At 41.7% G+C, this 20,578-nt stretch overlaps 1 protein-coding gene across 2 annotated transcripts; it reads right to left on the bottom strand.

Moving 5' to 3' along the window:
• Nucleotides 1–923: 923 nt before the first annotated feature.
• Nucleotides 924–19,132, bottom strand: LOC306929403 (thioredoxin reductase 1, cytoplasmic-like). 2 transcript variants are annotated; one of them, XR_013790781.1, is made up of 17 exons: nt 18,762–19,132; nt 17,283–17,343; nt 16,441–16,550; nt 12,940–13,050; nt 12,630–12,702; nt 11,383–11,502; nt 10,655–10,797; nt 9,441–9,556; nt 8,634–8,859; nt 8,151–8,243; nt 7,962–8,038; nt 4,684–4,840; nt 4,104–4,211; nt 3,554–3,649; nt 3,272–3,406; nt 2,038–2,719; nt 924–1,982 (listed from the first exon to the last, which is right to left on the bottom strand). XR_013790781.1 is itself a non-coding variant. In XM_079509927.1 (16 exons), the coding sequence occupies exons 1-16, from the start codon at nt 18,876–18,878 to the stop codon at nt 2,657–2,659; spliced, it is 1,806 nt and encodes a 601-aa protein (XP_079366053.1). In that variant the 5' UTR covers nt 18,879–19,132; the 3' UTR covers nt 924–2,656. The 2 variants fall into 2 exon arrangements, 1 of the variants encoding a protein (XP_079366053.1); XM_079509927.1 differs by having other exon boundaries at nt 924–2,719.
• Nucleotides 19,133–20,578: the final 1,446 nt, after the last annotated feature.

Genomic DNA, 20,578 nt, shown 5'->3' with positions numbered 1-20,578 from the left:
CATCTAGCCAGGTCCTCTACTACCACAGGGTTCAGTAAAGGTCAAGTCTGTCTTGTCTGTGGCCTGTTATTACTAAACAAATTAGATTGAATCTTTAAATGTACCCTGGCTACCAGGGCTGACTCACCACCCCGTTGTCTTTTTCTTAATCAGTTTGCTCATGTCTCCCATATGTCCTTCAATGAATCACAATCACATGCAATTAAGAGTAATCAAAGCCAGAGTTGTCGTGGCAACTCGTGCAGGTGATGAGAAGCGAGGGTAACGGTTCTTAAAAGCAAAGGCTTCACACCCCATCCCGACACCCTTGATGCGGTCTGCCTCTTATAGCAGCTGAATGGTCTCACGAACACACACTTCTAATCAGTCCAAACCAGGTGGTCCGTCTGTAGTTGTGTTTTTCCTTTTGAATCACAATACCCATGTGGGCTGTTGAGTGGAAAATACCCCCTCAAAAATAGCCCACTCATAAGCTCTTAATTATGTAACAGGCCACTGGATCTGAATGGAGGCTTGACACAGACAGCGTTCTGTAGAAGCCCGTTTGTTTTAAACAGTAGGCCTATACAATGGTAATTTAATATAAAATAAAACTATGAACATTGTCCTGCAGAAGGCCAATTTGTCATTGTTTTATGAACCACTGGAAAAGTGTGCTCCTCAGAACACGGCTCTGCCACGCCGGGTTGCCTACACAGGGTTTGTGGGGTAGTCGGATGAGAGGACTTCAGTAAAATCAAGAAAACAGTAAAAATCGAGGCAGAAAAAACAAAAAAAAAAGAAGTGTTGTGAATGAATGCATGGGACCCGAATGGAAACAAGACCGCAAGGTCTTTTTTCGGTGCTATCCTTTTGGATCAATGTGCTTTGACTGTACCGTGTACTGTTTTGCATTTGTTATCGTCTAATAAAAATAATCAAACTCAGGTGAATACATATTTTAATTAAGTCATCACAGAGAAATCCGTCTCCAAACAAAGACACCAGAGAAGCAGTGGTTTATACATTTGACCAGGGTCAGTAGAATAAAAATACTGGCCTCTAGGAAGATTCATACATATCTTACATACAAGCAATGAAGAGGCAAACGACAAGATAAAATAAAGTACTAATTTAAATCTTGACTCGAAACATATGAACACTCATTTTCTTAGACAAGGAACATCAAGTACATTATTTTGTAAATATTTTCAGTTTAGCTCTGGTTGGAAAGAATTATATTCTGAAGCAGCACACGCCAGCCAGAGGTTTGAAATTTGGATGCTAGTGGTGAAAGTAGTGACTTAAATGTTTTTTTGGTGGTTGTGCGTAAGTGTCTTTAAGGTCCAAAAATCCAAATGTAATTTTGCACAGTAACTGACAAGATCATGACACTAAAATATAACAAGATGTTGACATTAATAATGACATCACCCTGCAGAAATCTTGACAATATCTCTGTACAAAACTCAAACATTTTATGAAGAGAAATAAAACATTTGGAATGTTAGACAGAAGAAACTTTGACACCAAAGTATAAAGCCTCATGTTTGTGTTCTGTGTGGACAGAGTCATGTACATCCATTCAAACCCTGGTTAAGTGCCAATTTTTACATCATACTATACATACATACTGTACATTCTAGCAGTATTCATAGACTGTAAGTTTACAGAATGTGACACACGTTTTCCCGTTTGTTAATTTTCTCATGGCTTACATTTGATTGGCCCAGCAAGAGATTTGAACTGGAAATGTGTGAAGGTATATATGCATTTCTGGTTCAAACCTGATGCCGACGCGATATAACAATGCTTTGGGAATAGGGATGTTAGTTAATCGTCAATCGATTAATCGGCATTAAGAAATTAGTCGGTTAAACTTAACAGTTAATAACTAATCATAAATAAACTTAACAGTTAATAACTAATCAATTATTTTTTAAACACCGCTTATCAACTAACCGGTTAATCAATCGATAAGCTTATCAAAACGTATCAATTAACTATTAATGCATTCATCGATAATTCCCATGCCTATCTGGGAAAGTTAACTGGAACAGAAAAACGGGTATGACACCTTCTGAAATCCTGCGACTACAGTTCAACACAGGTCCAATGTGGAAGCTGCTGAATGGGGGGCATGCAGCGTGATGGTGAGAAGTCATGAGTTGGACGAAGGGATAAAAAAAAAAAAAAAGAAAAAAAAAGGACAAACTCTAGTGCTTCCGCAAGGGGACATCGATCCTCGCCCATCCCGGTTTTGGGTTTCAAGGCGGGGACGTCATAAAAAGCAGCATGTGACAAAGCACAGTGCTCCCCAGGAGAAAGACACGCTGGAGCTTACCCAGAAGGCTTAGCAGAGTAACCCCGCTTGTTTAGCAGGCTGTCCTCACATCAACCGGAGACACAAAACATAGTCTCCAGGTCCCCTCCTACCTCTCAGCTCAACAGCAACCTCTCGCAGGGCGTTATGGCTCATTGGACATACTGTACAAGGATTGAACGATGCCAAATGAGTTTGTTTCATGCCATTAGGGTTTTTTTTCCTGAGAAACGCCTGGCGTGTATCAATGTGAGCGAGGGAGCAGCTAGGAGAACTAAGAGCTCTCTAGGAGGGAGAGATGTACATGGATTTTAAAGGCGAGGACAGCCTTGGCTAAACCAGCAGGGTTTAACCTCAGCAGCCAGACTGTTTGATATCTCCACCGGAGCTCTTGGTGACCTCCATGGTGGTGAAGATCTGCAGAGAACAGGACATTAATTCACAAACTGGACACAAACTGTAACTTCATAGCGATAGCCAAGTATTGGACAGGCAGGTCACACAGTTCTGTATGTCTTTTGAGGGGCGCTATCCGCTCCAACATCTTGCTTTTGAAATTGCGTAATATGGCAGCCAAGTCTATGGACTTTTGTTTAGAGCATTTAAAAATTGCCATTTTACTCCAAATAAACATTAAACAGTATTTTGGGTTTACCATCCATGTGTCGTTTGGAAATAAGTTACTGTAACTTTGGCTTCACTATGGTGATAGATTTTTCATTTTAGTAGGTCATCACATCACATCTAATGATCCCTGTGGATCTCTGATCATTTTGATTATGTCATATTGATGATGTCATTCTTGCCCAAATATGGAGATAGTAGGCCGTGTATGTGAGATAATGAACCATTTAGCCTACTGGCAGTCTGCACAACAAATGTGATGCTGATCGGTCCAATGGTTAGCAAGATTAGCCATGCACAGATACTCAAAACTACAACATTTGGTCGTATGCACATTACCCTTACCTCAGCACAGGTGGGGTGGATACCGATGGTGTTGTCCAGTTGTTCTTTGGTTGCACCACATTTCATGGCCGTACCAAAACCCTGTGTTACTTCCCCAGCGTTCGGACCCAAGTAGTGGAACCCGATAACTCGCTCCTAATAACAAAAGATGAGATGATGAACACCACAAATCTTGTATGGGGTCCCTGGCACAAAGTGTTTTCAGATGGGGGTGCAGCAAAATGCCAGGGGTCCTTGACATGAAAAGGTTTGAGAAGAAAGCAGTGAATAAGAGCAGCTTACATTGTCCAGCTTATTGCAGAGGATCTTGGAGTAGCATGTGTTGTTGTCTCTGTTGGGAATAGTGAACTCCAGCGGCCAGAACAGACTGTGGTACACCTGCAAACAAAGAAAATACATTTTAGTCAAGGTCCTCTATGTCCCAGGATTCGAACCAGTCTCCCACATGTGACCACATTTCTACCGCTCATCCCAGAGGGAATACCCTGGGCCAGCGGAGATACCGTCGTGTGAGTTTATGTTTTAGTGCACACACACTTTATAGATGAGACTGTAAACTTCACCATAAACTGATACATTTTAGCCGAGTTGAGGGTGATGGCTGTTATGGTTGGAAGAGAAAATGGTCAAATATTTGATGGCAAATACAGCCAGGTACTTTTAATAGTTTGTTCAAATTATCACCTCGAAGTCGACTTATGATCGCCACATATCCAATTTCTCTGCAGTTTAAATAACTTTGATATAAACTACAGTTAAGCACAACGAGCATTTAACTCAATGTAAGTGAACCAGTGATGAAAGTGTGTGTGTGTGTACACGTGCGTCTCACCTCAATGTTCTCCTGACCATACAGCTCGACCGCCTTCTCCTCTGAAAGGCCACAGGAGCCGTACTCCATCGGTGTGAACACTGTGGTGGGGACGTTGACATAGTCACACTGCAAGATGGAAGACAAGACACCAGGGTTAAAGATGTAATGGCAAAGTTCCAGTCCGGGAGATAACTTTCTCTCACTCTGAGACGGAATCCCGCTGCCGGGGGGAGTTCCAGACCCCCAGGAACGCGCCCAGGGGGCCGGGCCGGTTCCGGTGTGCCGCCCCGCGTCCGAAACAGTTGAGAAATGACAGAGTTACCGTGTGCCAGTCCCTCTACTGTACAGTCACTGTACTGGCACAACCGAAAGCATTTATACAGTTAATACGTGCGTGTGTGTGTGTTAGGTTGCGCACAGGTGGTGAAAAACAACCATGCTGTTTGTGCTCCCAGCCAGCCAGCCAGCCACACACACGCGCTCCGTAAAGGAGTGGTTGCACCACTCAAAAAACAGACTGTCCAAACCCACCCTCCCCCCTCCCCCAACAACCAATAATTATGTCAAAGCACTTTTACGTGGCCATAGCATTGTATACCTTGATGTTTGAGCCGGCATACAGACGTCGTGCCAGCAGCCTGCCAGCTTGGATGGCCACAGGTGTCAGCTCCCACTTTCCCTCCAGGATGTCACCAATGGCGTAGATGTGAGGCACGTTGGTCTGCTCCTCGTCGTTGACGGGGACCTTTCCATTCCTGGAAAGAGGGTGATTTTGATTAACCGAAGACCTTATGACTTACCCAAAAAGAAAAGATCGTGATGATGTCACGTGGCAGGCCTAGGGTGCATTTTACAATCCCCCACCACATTTATAATGTACTCCTATTGTATTGACTGTCCTCATGTAATCGCCTCTCTACGGCCCCTCCCACCACAGACAGAAGCCTTTAGTCTCCCTGGGTCTGCACCATGGGTCTCTCAGCCTGTGAGCATGAACTTTTAGCCAGGGTTTAAAGCATCCCAGTGGGGACACAGGGGCTCAGTGACCGGGGGTCGAGTGTGATATTATGCAGTTACCCTTAAAAGAAATATATAAACGTCAACTCAATTTCAATATAACAAAGATATTCGATAGAAAGTCATAATTGTTTTAATGCCATATTTACCCACTAGGACTGAAAATGTCAGATGCAAACTGCTAACATTACCAACAACAAATTCATAAAGATGGCGAACTTCATTGGAGCCACTAGAGGCGAAATGGTACACAAAGCCTACAAATGGTCTCCTAAATAAAGTAGGGGTGGTTTGCTTCTCCCCCGACCTCCCCACCACCCTCCCCTCTCCCAGGCTGACAACACTGACAACATCATGTGGATGAGCATTATATGGCAAATGTCATGATTTCCCAAATCATCCTCCATCAAGAGGATAAGACAGTTCTGGAAAATTATATTATTAAAGCATTGGAACACACATGTGGCCAAATTTGACTGAGGGACTGGCATTGGATTTTTTTGAATTTTCGTTTTTTCATGTGAATCATAGCTTAAAATGGATTGGTTGTTCAGTTTGACCCACTAGGTTTGGAGATATGGCTTATAGTAATGTCTTGCAGAAAACAGCGAGTTGAGAAAACAGGCTTGAAATGTTCACTTCTGTGGTCTCCAACATTACACCTAGCTACATGTTTAAGCATTTATTTCATATTTACATGTCGATTTAAGCTCTGACACTTATCTCAGGCATGTGAAGAGTCTGCCTGTGCCATTAACTCATTTTGGATTAAAAAAAGTTTCACCAGAGGAGAAACGTTTTCGTTAGAGTCTCTGTCCATCTGCAATTAGACGGACGACACTTTGGGCTCTGGCACCATATTTAAGATGAGAATATATGAATATCATAATGTGAAAATTCACATATTCTCATCTTAAATAAGGTGCCCAAAGTGTCGTCCATCAAATTGCAGATGGACAGCGACTCTTCCGAACTCCTCAAATCTCGCGAGTGTTTGTTGCTGGGATAAAGAAAAGGTCGATAACAAAGTAGATTTTCTCCTGATTTGTCTCGCTAAAAGAAGAGCCATTTTAGTATGAATATCTTGGAAATATTGTGTGCCTTGTGATGATCGGGTCCAGTATTTAGTTAAGTGACGGATCATAAGTTGTGTTCACGTTCACTCTCCCATTGGAAATGAATAGAGTCCAACATTCTTCCCGTCTCCTAATAATGTGTCGAGTTTACTCCCAACAAGGAACGAACAAACACAACGAGAGAGAGAGAGAGACAAATCTAACTTGGTTGTATTCCGAGTAACATTCTTGTTGAGTCACTCAAATTAGGTTACTGTAAACAAACAGTTTATCTGAGGAAACACAATCCGCAACACAGATCCATTGACAGGTCATTCAATACACCTTCAAACACTGAAACCGCAGCATCTGTAACTAATCTGGTGAAAACGGACATCTACACAATTCCAAGCTCACAACACGGACTGCTGTGAGCTTGTGGATCGGCCATTTTCAGAGAAGATATTTCATGTAGTGCGAAAACAGAAAAGATACTAGTGTAGAGCCCTGAGGGACTAACCACCATATAGAGGGTAAACTGGTCAGCAAAGTCAATAGTGTGAAGGAATGACCTCCTGGTGACCCCCAACAGCCTCATGTAAATCCTAGTACAGTACGGTCATATGACTCCATGAGCCTAGTTAACCCTGCTCATAGCACTGGTTCTCAACCTGTGGGCCAGGGACCACTGGTGGGCCTCGAGGGTATTGCAAGTGGGCCCCCAAACAATTGGCAAAATTTGCCAATTGTTTGGGGGCCCACTGTCATAATATTAAAATCTTAGTATTTAATACTAAGATTTTAATATTATGACAATGTAAAGGGGAAAAAACAATGTAATTTTATATATATATATATATATATATATATATATATATATATATATATATATAAAAAATACAATGAAGTTTATGAAAACACATTGTGGTTCAAACCTGCTTTTCATGATGAACTTTCAATCTAAAACCTGCTTTTCATGATGAACTTTCAATCTATTATAATATAATACAATGAAGTGGCTTGTTGTAAAACATGCAATGTCATTCAGAATGGAAGAACAGTCAGTGTCTAATAACCTAAAGGGCCTTACTCATCTTACATGTTGTAAAACAAAGAGACACACGCACCGAGCCATGCGCTGTAGATACTGCTGAATCACCATGACTAGTATGAACACAGTCTTAAAGGTACACACACCCCACTGAATCATGTGACCTCTAGAGGGAGGAGGTACAGTAGAGGAGAAAGAATGAAAGGGCATCAGTGTACAGAGACCCCTTGGGGTGAGCGAAGTCCAACCAGCTTCAGCCAGTTAAATGTAGCTGGGCTCAGTGCTCAACAGGGACAACTTGAATAAGAAGAAAGATACCTGGGCCACCATCTAAATAAAATACTGGAGCACTCGACTGGGTCTTCACGTTTGATAATTTTGCAGGGGTGATGTTTTGTTTTGAAGGGGTGACTGATGTTGTTTTGACTGAGGGAGACGCAAGTTGAAACAACGTCACCATTGGGGTGATGTTGCACTGGGTAAACAAATAAAACTCAAGGCATCACTGAGGAGCCATGAGTGAGGAAAAGGGAAGACTTTCCATGCATGAAATTACGACTCTGCCCCTACACCTGGCATTGTTGTGTGTGTGATGTGAACCTTAAAAAAAAAAAAAAGAGAACTTGAACCACCACATTTCACAAGTGCAGCGAATGACGTTTATGTTTACCAGCAGTACAGACAATAAGATGTTTCACGAGACAATACAGTTATTGTGAGAGAAGGAAGTATGACACAACATATTGAACTTACTTGGTATTGACTTTGACCCCTGCCTTGTCTAAGCCGATCTTGTCTGTGCAGGCATCTCGCCCTACTGCTACCAACACCTGAGAAACAAGGACATTAGCGTATGGTATAGCATTTTACAAACCGTTGTATATATACAGCATGTTATAGTATTTCATATATACAGCATGTTATAGTATTTCTTATACATACAGTGTTGTACTCCCCCTCGATGACTTCGTCACCCTCTGTGGAACGGGACGTTACTTTCAGCTTGCCCGGAGTTCCTGCTTCCAACTGCTCTATCTGTTAACATGCACACACACACACACAAAACATTGACACTGTCAATACGTTTTGAGTGTTAATTTAACCCTCCATTTGTGTATAAAATGTAAAATATCAATAGTTTGCTTACACCACCAGCCGTTCAGAAAGTGGACCGAAAGCACCAAATCACAAAGAGCCTTGATTTGATGGCCAATTTATTATAACTAATATTCACGACGACCCCATAGTGAATCCAACATGGCTTGCTCTACTTCAGCAGAGTTGGCAAATGTGACCACACCAAAAAACGCATTGTATTACAAACCTTGTAATAATAAGTTACTATAACATTGTGTGAAGCCTATAGGCCTATAAATTAAGCTCAACATACTGACAGCGGCACATCTTCAACTTGTGTCAACGCACCTTTACGGGAACGTATTTGCGAAGGAACTTCACGCCGTGCTCCTCCATGTGCTTCCCGGCGCGGTTGGCCATGTCCTGGTCGAAGCCTCTCAGCAGAATGGACCTCACCATGACAGTCACGTCCAGGCCGATGCCGGCCAGGAAGCCACCACACTCTAGGGCCACATAGGACGCCCCGATGACCAGCGTCTTCCCGGGACAGTAGGGCAACGAGAACAAGTCATCACTGGCGGGTGACAGAGATCAGGGTCAATGACATGGAGATTACAAAACAAGGTTTGGCTGTAATGCAGACAAATTCAGATTAGTAATAATGTTTTATGTTCTATCATTTGTCTACTTGCCCTAGATCTCAGAGGTGGGCTGTGGCCATTTCAGAAACCCAATCGGATTTCCTCCAATGAGATCAGTGGTAATTTAAAAATAAATAAAAGTAAGTGTGTGTGTGTGTGTGTGTATATATATATATATATAGCTTGGAACCCAACAAACGATGTCTGTACTGTCCACAGCCTGAGGCACGGCGCAAGCGGACAGAATGAGTGAGGACCAATTATATGAAGATAAGGTTGAAAATGGATGAAGTGCTCACTTAAGGGGGGGAGCAATTTAGGGACTGGAGATGAGCATAATTAAAAATATTCCACAGTGCTGACCAAAGATTCTACAAGCAGGCAGAAATGTTTTAGATGGCAGCCTTTGACTCAGATAAAAACACTGCACCCTCATGAATATTGAACATGGCTGCAGCCACTATTGGGATTTAAATGTTTTTCAGATCAATGACACATGGTGTTCTGTTCCAACCTGGTGATGCAGAACTCCTTGTCGCCAGGGATACCCAGATAGCGAGGTCTCTCTCCAGTAGCCAGGACAAATTTGTCTGCCGTGTGAAATTTCTCCTTACCTCGCTTATTAACTGCCTACAAGGAAACACAGAATATCATTGAGATACTGGCTGAAGGTGAATATAAACAATGTATTTGGCACACAAGTCCACTGGGGCAAGGACGCTTACAGAAGGAAAAGTCATGGTCACATGACTGAGCTGCGCCATGACACTCTCTGTGGCAAATCTCGCACAAGAAGTTCGCTGAAATACATGGCAGTGGATGGAGCCGGCTGGACCAGCTCATGAACCAAAACTATTTGTGAAACATTAAGACCTTTGTCATATAATAGGTTCAGGAATATAAAAGACATATCAACCAGGTGCTCGATGGAGATGCAAAAAGTAATAAAGAAAAGTAGACTGCTGCTTCAAAGATCAGTGGGACTGGAATACTAAAGACAAGGCGGCTACAGAGCACTCAATGTAAAAATGAGGAGAGGGTGGATAAAATAGATGTACTTTATTTAGTTAAAAGAAGCCAAAGGCTAAAAGAAGCCAAAGGCTTCTTTTAACTTTTATAAATAAAGTAAATCTATTTTATGGCACTTTATGGCAAGCCAAAGGCTTCTTTTAACTTTTATAAATAAAGTAAGTAAGGGTGGATAAAATAGATTTATAAAAGTTAAGAAGCCAAACTTATTTTAATTTTTTATAAATAAAGTACATCTATTTGATCCACCCTCTCCTTATTTTTAACTTTGAGTGCTCGGATTGCCAGCTTGTCTTTAGTACATTCAGAAAGTAGTTTGTGCTCTTTAGATACCTCTATAAAATGACAGTGTACACATCGAAAAATATGTCTTTTATATTCCTGAACCGATTATATGACAAAGGTCTCAATGTTTCATAAAGGGTGTTTGTTCATGAGCTGGTCCAGCCGGCTCCATTCACTGCCTCAGTGCAATGTATTGACTTTTCCTTCTGTAAGCTAGGAAGTAGGTGGTCATGGTCACTGTGACCTCACTAAACAAATTAAATTCCTTCAAAGTCTTCACTACAGTCGATGTACTACGAGCCTGGACAGAGGCGGATGTAAACAGCACCTGTCATGGTGGAGGCGTAGAATCACAATGCAGTATTTCTAGTTAAGCGTCATTTTGGTCATTGGGGCCAGCCAAAAAGCACCAACCTTGATTTTGTGTGGCTCGACGAATGATGCGTATGAATTGTCGTAGTTGACACTTTTGTCTCTCAGTGCCACCCTGTAGCCCCAGTTGAGCGAGCCGATGTAGCTGTTGATCGCTGCCGTCATCGTCTCCCAGTTATGTTTCACTAGTAACAAAATATATAATATCATAAATAAATGAGCACAAATGACTACAACATTCTTGAAGCTAAACTGCATTTAATTAAAAATGGCCATACTGACACACAAACTGGGGTGGTCCTTGAAATGAGTGTTAATTTCGTTGGCTCATAACCACGACAAAAAATGTCGTAAACTACTAAATAAAAACTAAGCTAAGATGACTAAAACCAAGACAATTTCATCAACTAAAAACTAGACTAAAATGTTAGGAGACTAGTGGAGAATAGATCCAGTAGAACTACGACAAATCCTTTTAGGTTTGGTTTGCGCTCAGCTGAAAATAGCTGATCTGCAAGCTTGCAGATCAGCTATTTTCAGCAAGTACAAGTGTAAAATCAAGCATTAAGATGCCATCAAGGCCTGCCAAACTACATTAGTCGACAAAATCAACTGCAGATTTAGTCGCCTAAAAACTTAGTCTTAAAAGTAAATTACATTTTATTCAAAAGACAATTAAATCAACATTTGCTGTCAAAATCAACACTGCTTGAAATGACTACGTTTGAGAAACACTGGTGTAGTTCTCCAGCCTGTCAAAAAGCCCTCACCTGTCTCTTCAAACTCCCAGCCGAACTTGCGTGCATCCTGCATGGACGTGCCTAGCACGCCAGCCTGGTGCATCAGTTTCTTGGGGATACAGCCCACGTTCACACATGTTCCTCCCAGACCTGATCACAAACACAAATTGCAATAAAACACCATCCGGAATAAACTGAGAAACTAGTTTATATAGTATGTCGTTTGACAGTTTCAGTTGCCAACGATGACAAATGATCTTCAAGCCATCTTGTCAGCATGTGTCATCATTGTGCAATGGAGTTTTTTTGAGTGGAAAACTTTAAATATCTCGTCCAGAGCCACTTGTAGGGTATGAATTTACGCCTGCAACATTGAAACCTATCAACAGTTGCTGTGCTCAACCCTTGAATCATCTGTGTATTTTTGCACAAATAGTCGGTAGCATAATCGTACATAAAAATGCCATATCGGTATCGGAACAGTCTCAAAATAATCCAGGTTATTTAATCGGTTTTCACCAGCAAAAAAAATAAAAAAATGAATCAATGAGTTCAATATAAATCAAACGTTTCTAGTACCCCTAGTCTAGAACAAAAGCCAAATCAAATATGATTAAATATGAGTTTTTTTACTTAAGATTTTTCTACATTTAGTTTGTATACTCATCCTTCAGACACTTGGAAAAGAGTATAGGCTATTTATTGATTGAATACTTTATTAACAGGCTTTGGGCCTAGGCTCGTTTCCATTGTGGTCCTCTGCATAATATCGGAATCGGTATCGGCAGATATGACCTTGCAAATAATCGGAGATCTGATATCAGTCATAATTTCATAATCGTGCACCAAAAAAATAATGGTAAACACGGAGTTATGGTATGGTAATGTGGTGGTAAATGACCAGGTTATCACACACAGCCAGGACGACCAAACATGACATTGATGAGCGGTGCTCCTCTCCAGTTGAACATGACATTGATGAGCAGTGCTCCTCTTCAGTTGAAATTGAACTATTTTGTGTATTTTGTGTATTTTGTGTATTTAATGTAACTATTTTCTGCTCAATGCAGTCATGTCGCTCTGCCAAAAAAAAGCTAGACTCGGAGCGCTAAAGCACGATGCTCTGCACTGGGAAGAGGAACACACCAGCTTGTCTTAAGATAAAATTGCATGGCGGAAAGGTACTGGCAGCTCAAAAATGGAGGTCTAAAATGGTTGAGAATCCCTGCTGTGCCATAAGGAACTTTTTGTTGTGGTCGTTGATTTATTTGTATTACCCCAGGTTGTTCCTCTGGGTGTGGGCACCACATAGTCCAATACCATCACTTTCTTCCCCAGAGCAGCAGCTTCCTGTTGGAAAAACAAGGAATCAGCAACAAGCATAAAACAGAAACAAAAATGCAATACTAAAAACACAATTAAAATCATTAGCTGCAATTAGGCTAATTATCCGTCAGCCAACATCTCATAATGGTGACAACACTAGGGCTCAGCAGGCAGATTGCTGCTCCCCATTAACCATAATTCAGATCTCACACTACTAGACTAGTTAAGGTTAAATAGGTTAAGTTTGTCATCAGCGCTCACCTTTGAGCAGGCCAGGCCTCCAGAGCCACCACCAATAACAATGAGGTCATAGTCGTACGTCTCGCTTGCGTCTCCATTCAGCAGCTGTTGCAGAACACCATCTTTGTGTGCCTGCCGAAGAAACGTGCACAGGTAAGACAAAGCAATCTGGGAACCCAGTCCGGATGGGTATCAGAATCAGCCAGTGTTTCCTGCAGGAAAATGCTTTGGCATGGCGCTGGGCACGGGGGGGGGGCCTTCTGGCGCGCAGAAAAATTTGATTAATTAATTAATTTGATTAATTAATTAATTTGATTAATTAATTAATTTGATTAATTAATTAATTTGATTAATAAATTAAGATTAATTTGTATTATTGCTCTTGTATTGCTATTGGAGACACTGGGGAGGCACTCAGGGGTACACTGGGGAGGCACTGGGCGGACACTGGGGGACACTGGGGAGGCACTGGGCAGGCACTGGGGAGGCACTGGGGAGGCACTGGGGAGACACTGGGGAGTAGAGATCAGCGGATGAGCTTTTTTGTCACCCGAATCAGAGTGTGCATATTTATAATCCGCCCGTTATCCGACCGCATTAATTAATTAATCCAATTTATATATCCGCAACCACCCGAAATCCGCTGCAGGGATAGCCAATCTACAAGCTCACAACGGGTCGCTGGCTCGCTGCGACGCGTTGTGAGCTTGTAGATCGGCTATTTATAAATTGTGTCACTCACCACTGCCGACAGTTCACCAAAGTTACGGTTGTATATTCCCATTTCCATGGCAACAAGGCTGCCGTCCGTTCAGTCAGTCACGTTCGCACATCGCAAACAAAACGTCTTTTCATGTGGCATATATCCAGCCCTCCCATGCAGTCCCATGGCACAGAGTCCCACGCCAAACTTATATTCTTCCCTTCTGTTTCAGTTAGTTGTAAGTTTCTTTCATACTCTCAGCTGCCTGTTAGCCTAGCAGCTAGCAGCCCACTCGTTGTTGTGGTCCTTCTTAGCCAATATACAGTAGGTGTCTAATTTGTTCCTGATAAAAAATATTAAAATACTACTAACGCACGCATGCTGAGATTTTGTGCCTTTTAAAAACTATATTATAAGACTATAGATAGATATCATTAATTTATTTCCGTTTTAAAAGTTATAAAGCCTATAGATAGATGCCATTCATTTATTTCCAGCATTATTTCACCCGCGGTTTATCCGATATTAATTTATAATATATTGAATTGACCCTAATCCACCCTAAACTGCGGTTCACCCGCGGCAACCGCGGCTAAATCCGCCACCCGCTGGTCTCTACTGGGGAGACACTGGGGGGACACTGGGGAGGCACTGGGGAGGCACACTGGGCAGACACTGGGGTGGCACTGGGGTGGCACTGGACATTTCATATCACACACACACCATGATTCACTAGCCCCCTCAAGCATGGCGCAGTGCCATGCCAACAACATTGTGCAGGAAACCCAAACATACATGTTTAGGTAAGTGTAGCTGACAAATTCTGCTGTTCAGATCAGATACGTTAACACAGTCTTTATGTGCCTGCCAGAGAAACGGGAAGTGTGTGTGTACACACAGAGTGCCACTTTTTGGCTTGTGGCTTATATCCCGATATGTGCATAATTGCATATAAGCCACTTGATTGGGTAACATTAACAATCAAGATGGTTCAGGAGATGTGCAACATCTACTGTAAAGCACAGTCTACACCAATGATTCACAAAATTGCAAGGCAACTATAGTCACAACGCACATCCACTCTCAACATTACCCCAACCTGCAACGGGTCAATTCAGGTCGGGGTCAAACTGGTTGCAAGTTGCAACTAGTTGCGTTGCAAATCATTGGTGTGGACTGGGTTTAAATAATAATTAATGGAAAACAGGGACCAAAGAGAGACGATGATCTCTGAAGCAGGTGAAGGAGACAGCAGGTGAAGGAGACACATCGCTGTCTGGTGAAAAACCTTGTACGTTCAGATAATTTACTTTTGAGGTAATGGGGGAAAAAAAATAACTTGTGTTCCAATGGAGCCAATGTATTAATTATTTACGTTAAATAGAAGGAAGAAGCGCTGCCGTGGTCTGTGTGGTTGTACAAACTGTAAACAGGTGCTCGTTGGCGAGGGTTCAATAATGGTCGGCATTTGCCAAGCTTATATTATGCCGTTTCAATAAAGGCTTTTTACTTGACTGTAACAGAGTAACTTGGACCTCTTTGTTTTACCGTATTCATCATTTAGTCACAAGGTCTTGTCCATTATAAAACTCACACAGGCAGACAAGACGGCTTAGAAGGTCCGGATCAAGTTCACACAGGACTTTGTAAAGCGAACCAAATATGTAAACAAATGACCCGTGGACACGTTAAGCAAACCAAATGGTGAAAAAAAAGGTCATTTTACGATCGAGGGAAAAAGAACATGAGGGGAAATCACTGTCTACATGTTTGGGCACAACCGTCATTCACACAGAGAGAAGAGAACAGCAACATGGAACGACAGCAACAACTTGCTATTGCATTAATTCTTAATAATTATTTTATAAACCAAATAAGAGCAACAGATGAACAGAGGAGCAGGTGTTTGAACAATAATGTACAGTACTTGCTGCTGCTGCATGCAATTCACCGGAGACGTATAACCTACAACAAGGTATCCCCGATAAAAAAAATAATACTTTTCTTCCATGTGTGCACCTGAACCCGATTAGATCTGATATGTTATTTCTGCGCATCAAATCGGCAGGCAATTACATGTCATATTATGGTTTAAACTTGAAGCCATGCTGGTGGTCAGTAAGTATTGAGCTTCAAGTCAGAACAGCTCCACTGCAGCTAATTGAGTTGACCCAGTTTCACATCTTTTGCTATAGTGATGTAGGGACCACCTGTGTAGCTTATTTAAAATAAATTCGCTCTATACATGCGGCTGTGAGATGAGACAGGATGATTTTAAATATTTCTCTATGTCTCTGTCACACTTTTATGACAGATTCTGACAGAAAAAAGGAGATCTACAAGCTTACATCCTGTACCATACCGTACATAACATTCTGTGTCGATAACTTGTACATCTGTTATTTTTGCACATGTGAACCGTATACGCTGCCATTACATTTGCGCTGCGCCTCCTACATGGAAGTGGTCTAGTGGTCTAGCCTACTATTAAAATCAGCTGACAGCAGTCATATCAATAGTGATCCCCGTAAAAAAGACATGCTTTTAGAACCAACTATTAATGCAACCTTACAACTGCCGACGGTTCAAAAATAGAAAAGAATACTCCATCTACAAGTACACAAAGCGTCATGATGTAAACATGTTGTGAACTTGTTGACATATGGAAGTACAAGGTTTCTGCCCGACAGCAATGAAATACTTCTGTGGGTTTGTTGAAGAATCTTCTCCGCTAGTCAGAGGAAAACTCTGATATCAGTGGTAAATGAAAGAAACCCCTTTGTAATGAACCACAGAGTCGAACAAAACCTTTTGCCTACCTTCATCGTTTTGTCACATCCACCAAGATGTGTCTTGTTGATGAAAACGCTAGGAACGGTTTTCTGACCCGTCATCTCCAACAACAGCTCCTGGTAGTTGGGTCCATCCTCTGGACACAAACACCACCATTATACAAATTGTTAGATACATGCAAACCAGAACTTGTTTATTCACAAATCAGCTGTGTGGATTCAAACCAGAACTTGTTTATTCAAACATCAACTACGTGGATTCAAACCAGAACATGTGGATTAAAAAGAAAATCACCCTTAAACAGGTTTTGCAGTGTCGTATATACAGTATACGGTGGATGACTCGGCACATTTGCACCGTTGTAAAGGGAGACGTGTTATGCAGTAAAACATTAACACGCAGGCTATGCGAGGAATTCAATCACTGTCTTACAGTCTTTACAAATACAGCACATGATGACGCATCCGTAGTATGACGTGTGAATACATTACTAGCGATGCATCGATTGTGAAATGCTGGGCCGATCTTTTTTCACCATTTGAGGGTGAGGAAAACAAATAAATCATAGATGTAAACCGACATCACTACATTTTAATGAACACAAATTAAATCATATGGATTTATGGAAGAACAGATTGGCCACTGGAATCTGTGAATATAATCTTAGTTGCTGGTACACCGATGGCGGTCAATATAAGGCAAGTGTCGGCCGATACTGATATAGAGTTCGATACATTTGTGGAACTCTAAGTGATGCTATAACCCAAAGGTAGTAAGGTACATCATTGTGTGTGTGTGAGAGATAAATTATAATATTGCATTGTGACATATACCAAGTAACCACCATTGCTGATCAAAACATTCTTACCAATATGATCCAACTCCACCACATTACACTTGACATTCAGCTCTTTGAACAGATCCTTCACCTGGAAGTGAAAACAGTGGATTCAGTTCTTAAACACATCCTCACAAATAAATATAAAACAAAAATAGACTAGTTGAATTTGAAACATCTAGTGCCATAAACAGATCGCCTGATGGTAAGCAAGGGGAATTGGAATTAAAGCCACAGTCCAGGGCTAATTTAAAAAAAAAGTTATTTTAACAGATCTGTATGGTAGTAGAACAGTGTTTCTCAAAAAATTTCATGTCATCAAAGACCCCCCCAAGTTATTGCATTTGGCCACAGACCCCGACCCCCCCCCCGGAAATGTGTCAGAGACCCCCCCATTCAAGATTACTTAAAAAGGTCTAAACAATGTTAAATTTTTCCAAGATTCTTTTTTGACAATAGCAGATCTAAACCCCTACTACGTGCTTCAAGGCCCCTGCAGCATTTCTATTGGATTAAGATCAGCTTATCTCACCGTGACCCATATGTCAAAGAGTAAGTTAGTCAACTGTGAATGACTGGGCATAATTGAGGAGAAAATGAAGAGAAGTATTTTGCTCTGCTTGATGTGAGGCATGATTGTTTAGATCAGTCAGTGGTTCTCAAAAAAGGCGTCTGGGGAGCCCAAGGGGTCCTTGAGGGGGTTCCCACCTTTTATACTTAAAAACCAAGTGGACCCTTACTAGTCTGCAACTCTAAGAGCAATGCATACAAATGACATCAAACTGGACCTGTACTCTGTCCGTGGCTTAATGCATACGAAATTTGGAAGAAAGAAAAAAAGTTTGAGAACCATTGATTATAATCAGCCTCATGCCAGTTTATTGGTTGCAGATTTCAGATACAAGTTATTTTAGCATCAGCGGCAGTATTCACCGACACATTTTATTATTATTAAGCTTTCAATTCCATCGTAGAGTGGTGTCGCTTGCCGGAAAATGCTGATTCCACAGAGGACAACTTTATCAGCCTGTATATAAACTTTTTTTCCCCCGGCAAGCGACAGTCATCCGACGTACCACTTCTGCTTCATCCCTACGTATTATTGCCGTTAGACCGGGTTCGGGATCAATTAGTCTCGCGTAGCCAGACAACTATTCCACAATCTCCGAATGCTATGATGAAAGCATTCGGAAATTGCGAGAGGCAACAGTCGGGTAACGTGAGACTAGGGATCAAGCCTCCGTGCGGTTTGCACATCCGGGTCTAGAGCGGATACGGGAACGCCAGTATAAAGCTCGTGCATTCGTATTGTGGAAATCAACCGGATACGGGGGCGGACTCTGGGCCGGATATGAGCACCGGACAGCAGAAGTACACCATTCCACAGGTACACTGCGGAAGGAAGGGAGGCAGCCCAGAAAATAGACATGGCCCGTTTCGCGGGAGAAATTATCGTGATGTATAATAACATAATTTATATAATAATACAAAAAGTAGCAACGTACGTACCTTCACGCAATAAGGACAGTAGCTTTTACTGAACACCACCACCTGGTTGGTGTCTATGAGCTCCTGGATGCGGAGTTTGAGTTCATTCCTCCCCGAGTCCTTCTCGATGGGAGGCATGATATCCGCGTTATGAACGGACCAAACCCGGGATAAAAACGCGTTGTGACCGGGTCCAATCCCTCCGTTAACACGGGCACAGTACGTTAATAGCTCCGTGTAAAACTTGGTCAAACGACAGAAACGTCTGGAAGGCTTCGGGTCTTGTCCCTGTGTGACCGAGCCGGTCCAAGTGTCTTTCACCACTACGTCTTCGGGTTCTTGGGGCTGGTTTGGTTGCGCGTCGGTGATGGTCACGCGCCGAAAATGTCAGATTTACAAGCTCACGGCGTGGCGCTTCGGCAATGGGCTGTGAGCTTGTAGGTCTGCTATTTTAGCTTGCGCAAAACCTATGAGCGGAACCAACGTAACATTGCGTCAACGGGCTTTCCGAAGCACCCGTTTTCTATTGGCCGTTCGGTGCTCATATCCGGTATAGGGCCCGCCTACCGTATCCGGTAATTAACCATAGGTAATTAACGCCATATATATATATATGCGCGCATTATGTATTATATGGACCATGGTGCAACGGGTGCAACCACCAGACAGCAAACTTAAAGCACAGTTAGACAAAAATAGGATAAATGCTTATAATACGATTACTCCTTTACAAGCTGCATCATTGAAGTGGTGGAAAAAACCCCATAAAGGCATCAACAATCATAATACAAATATAGGCTATATTATTCTATATTAATGAGTAATTCTTTCTACTTTTTGTAGGCTACTTTACTTGGGTTACATTTTTGGATCATCAATTACTATGACTTTATCGCCACCTCCTGGCATAAAAACGAATAGCATGGCAACGCAAGTTATTAATGTTCCTTTCCTTCCTTCCTTCATTCATTAATTCATTCGTTTAGGCCTATCTATTTATTCGATTTAATTCATGCAAAACACTTTTTATGCTAGTCCTTGGGAGTAAAATGTAAAATACAAATAAACTTGCTTTGCCTTGCCTTTCAATCTGTTTATAGGCCTAATACATTATGTTCCACTGAATGAAAACCAGAGCTGGTATAGGAATAGTACTATAATGTGTTTTGGTTCTTTTTAAAGGTGCTGTAAGTCATATTCTTTGGTTAAAGCAAAAAGGCAAATTGTTAAAATGTTAAAGCTCTGTATTCTTCTGATAGCAATAATCAGTGTTTGTTGCTATAGTATGTTCAGTAACAGGGATGTCCTGCATGATCTATAGCTCTTTAATAAACAGAAAATAAATTATCAGGTGGCTCACTAATTTTTATCTTATATACTGTATGAGATCTCTCTTGATTGTATGCAATTAGTGTCCTTATCTGTATCCTGTATATTTCTGTTTACTAAAGAACTGGAGAGAGGTATGTTACTGTAACTGTACAAAACACTACCGTGCAAAAACACTTACTCTAGTCTACACTATATGGCAATGATTACTATCAGAATATATATTATTTAACACTTAATTAAACTATCATTTTAGAGCACCTTAAGGTGCACCTTCCCCAGGACAGTGCATGGTCAAGTCCACAAGGAGTGGACTTGACCATGTACTGTCCTGGGGAAGGTATTGTAAACGGTCTATCAGGTGAGATGGCCCTTCACTGGGACGGCTGGCACCTTACATCTCACCGTCACGAAAGAAGAACCTGGTGGAGGAGAAGTGATGTCCTCCCCCCACAATGTCTCTGACCATGAAACAGCAGAGAAAGACATTAAAAAATACTTAACCCCAA

This window comes from Electrona antarctica (genome assembly GCF_951216825.1).
Source record: "Electrona antarctica genome assembly, chromosome: 9".
NCBI classification, from domain to species: Eukaryota; Metazoa; Chordata; class Actinopteri; order Myctophiformes; family Myctophidae; genus Electrona; species Electrona antarctica.
The sequence above is the reverse complement of the archived record's forward strand: the minus strand, read 5'-3'. Positions and strand labels throughout refer to the sequence as shown.

Excerpts from the sequence above, each read along its gene's own strand:
- LOC306929403 (XM_079509927.1), bottom strand. The coding sequence starts at position 18,878 with ATGCCTCCCATCGAGAAGGACTCGGGGAGGAATGAACTCAAACTCCGC. Across the intron at positions 11,503-12,629 it reads ACCCAGAGGAACAACCTGGG|GTCTGGGAGGAACATGTGTG; the intron begins GTAATACAAATA and ends GTTTGTGATCAG. Across the intron at positions 8,860-9,440 it reads AAGGAGTTCTGCATCACCAG|TGATGACTTGTTCTCGTTGC; the intron begins GTTGGAACAGAA and ends GTCACCCGCCAG.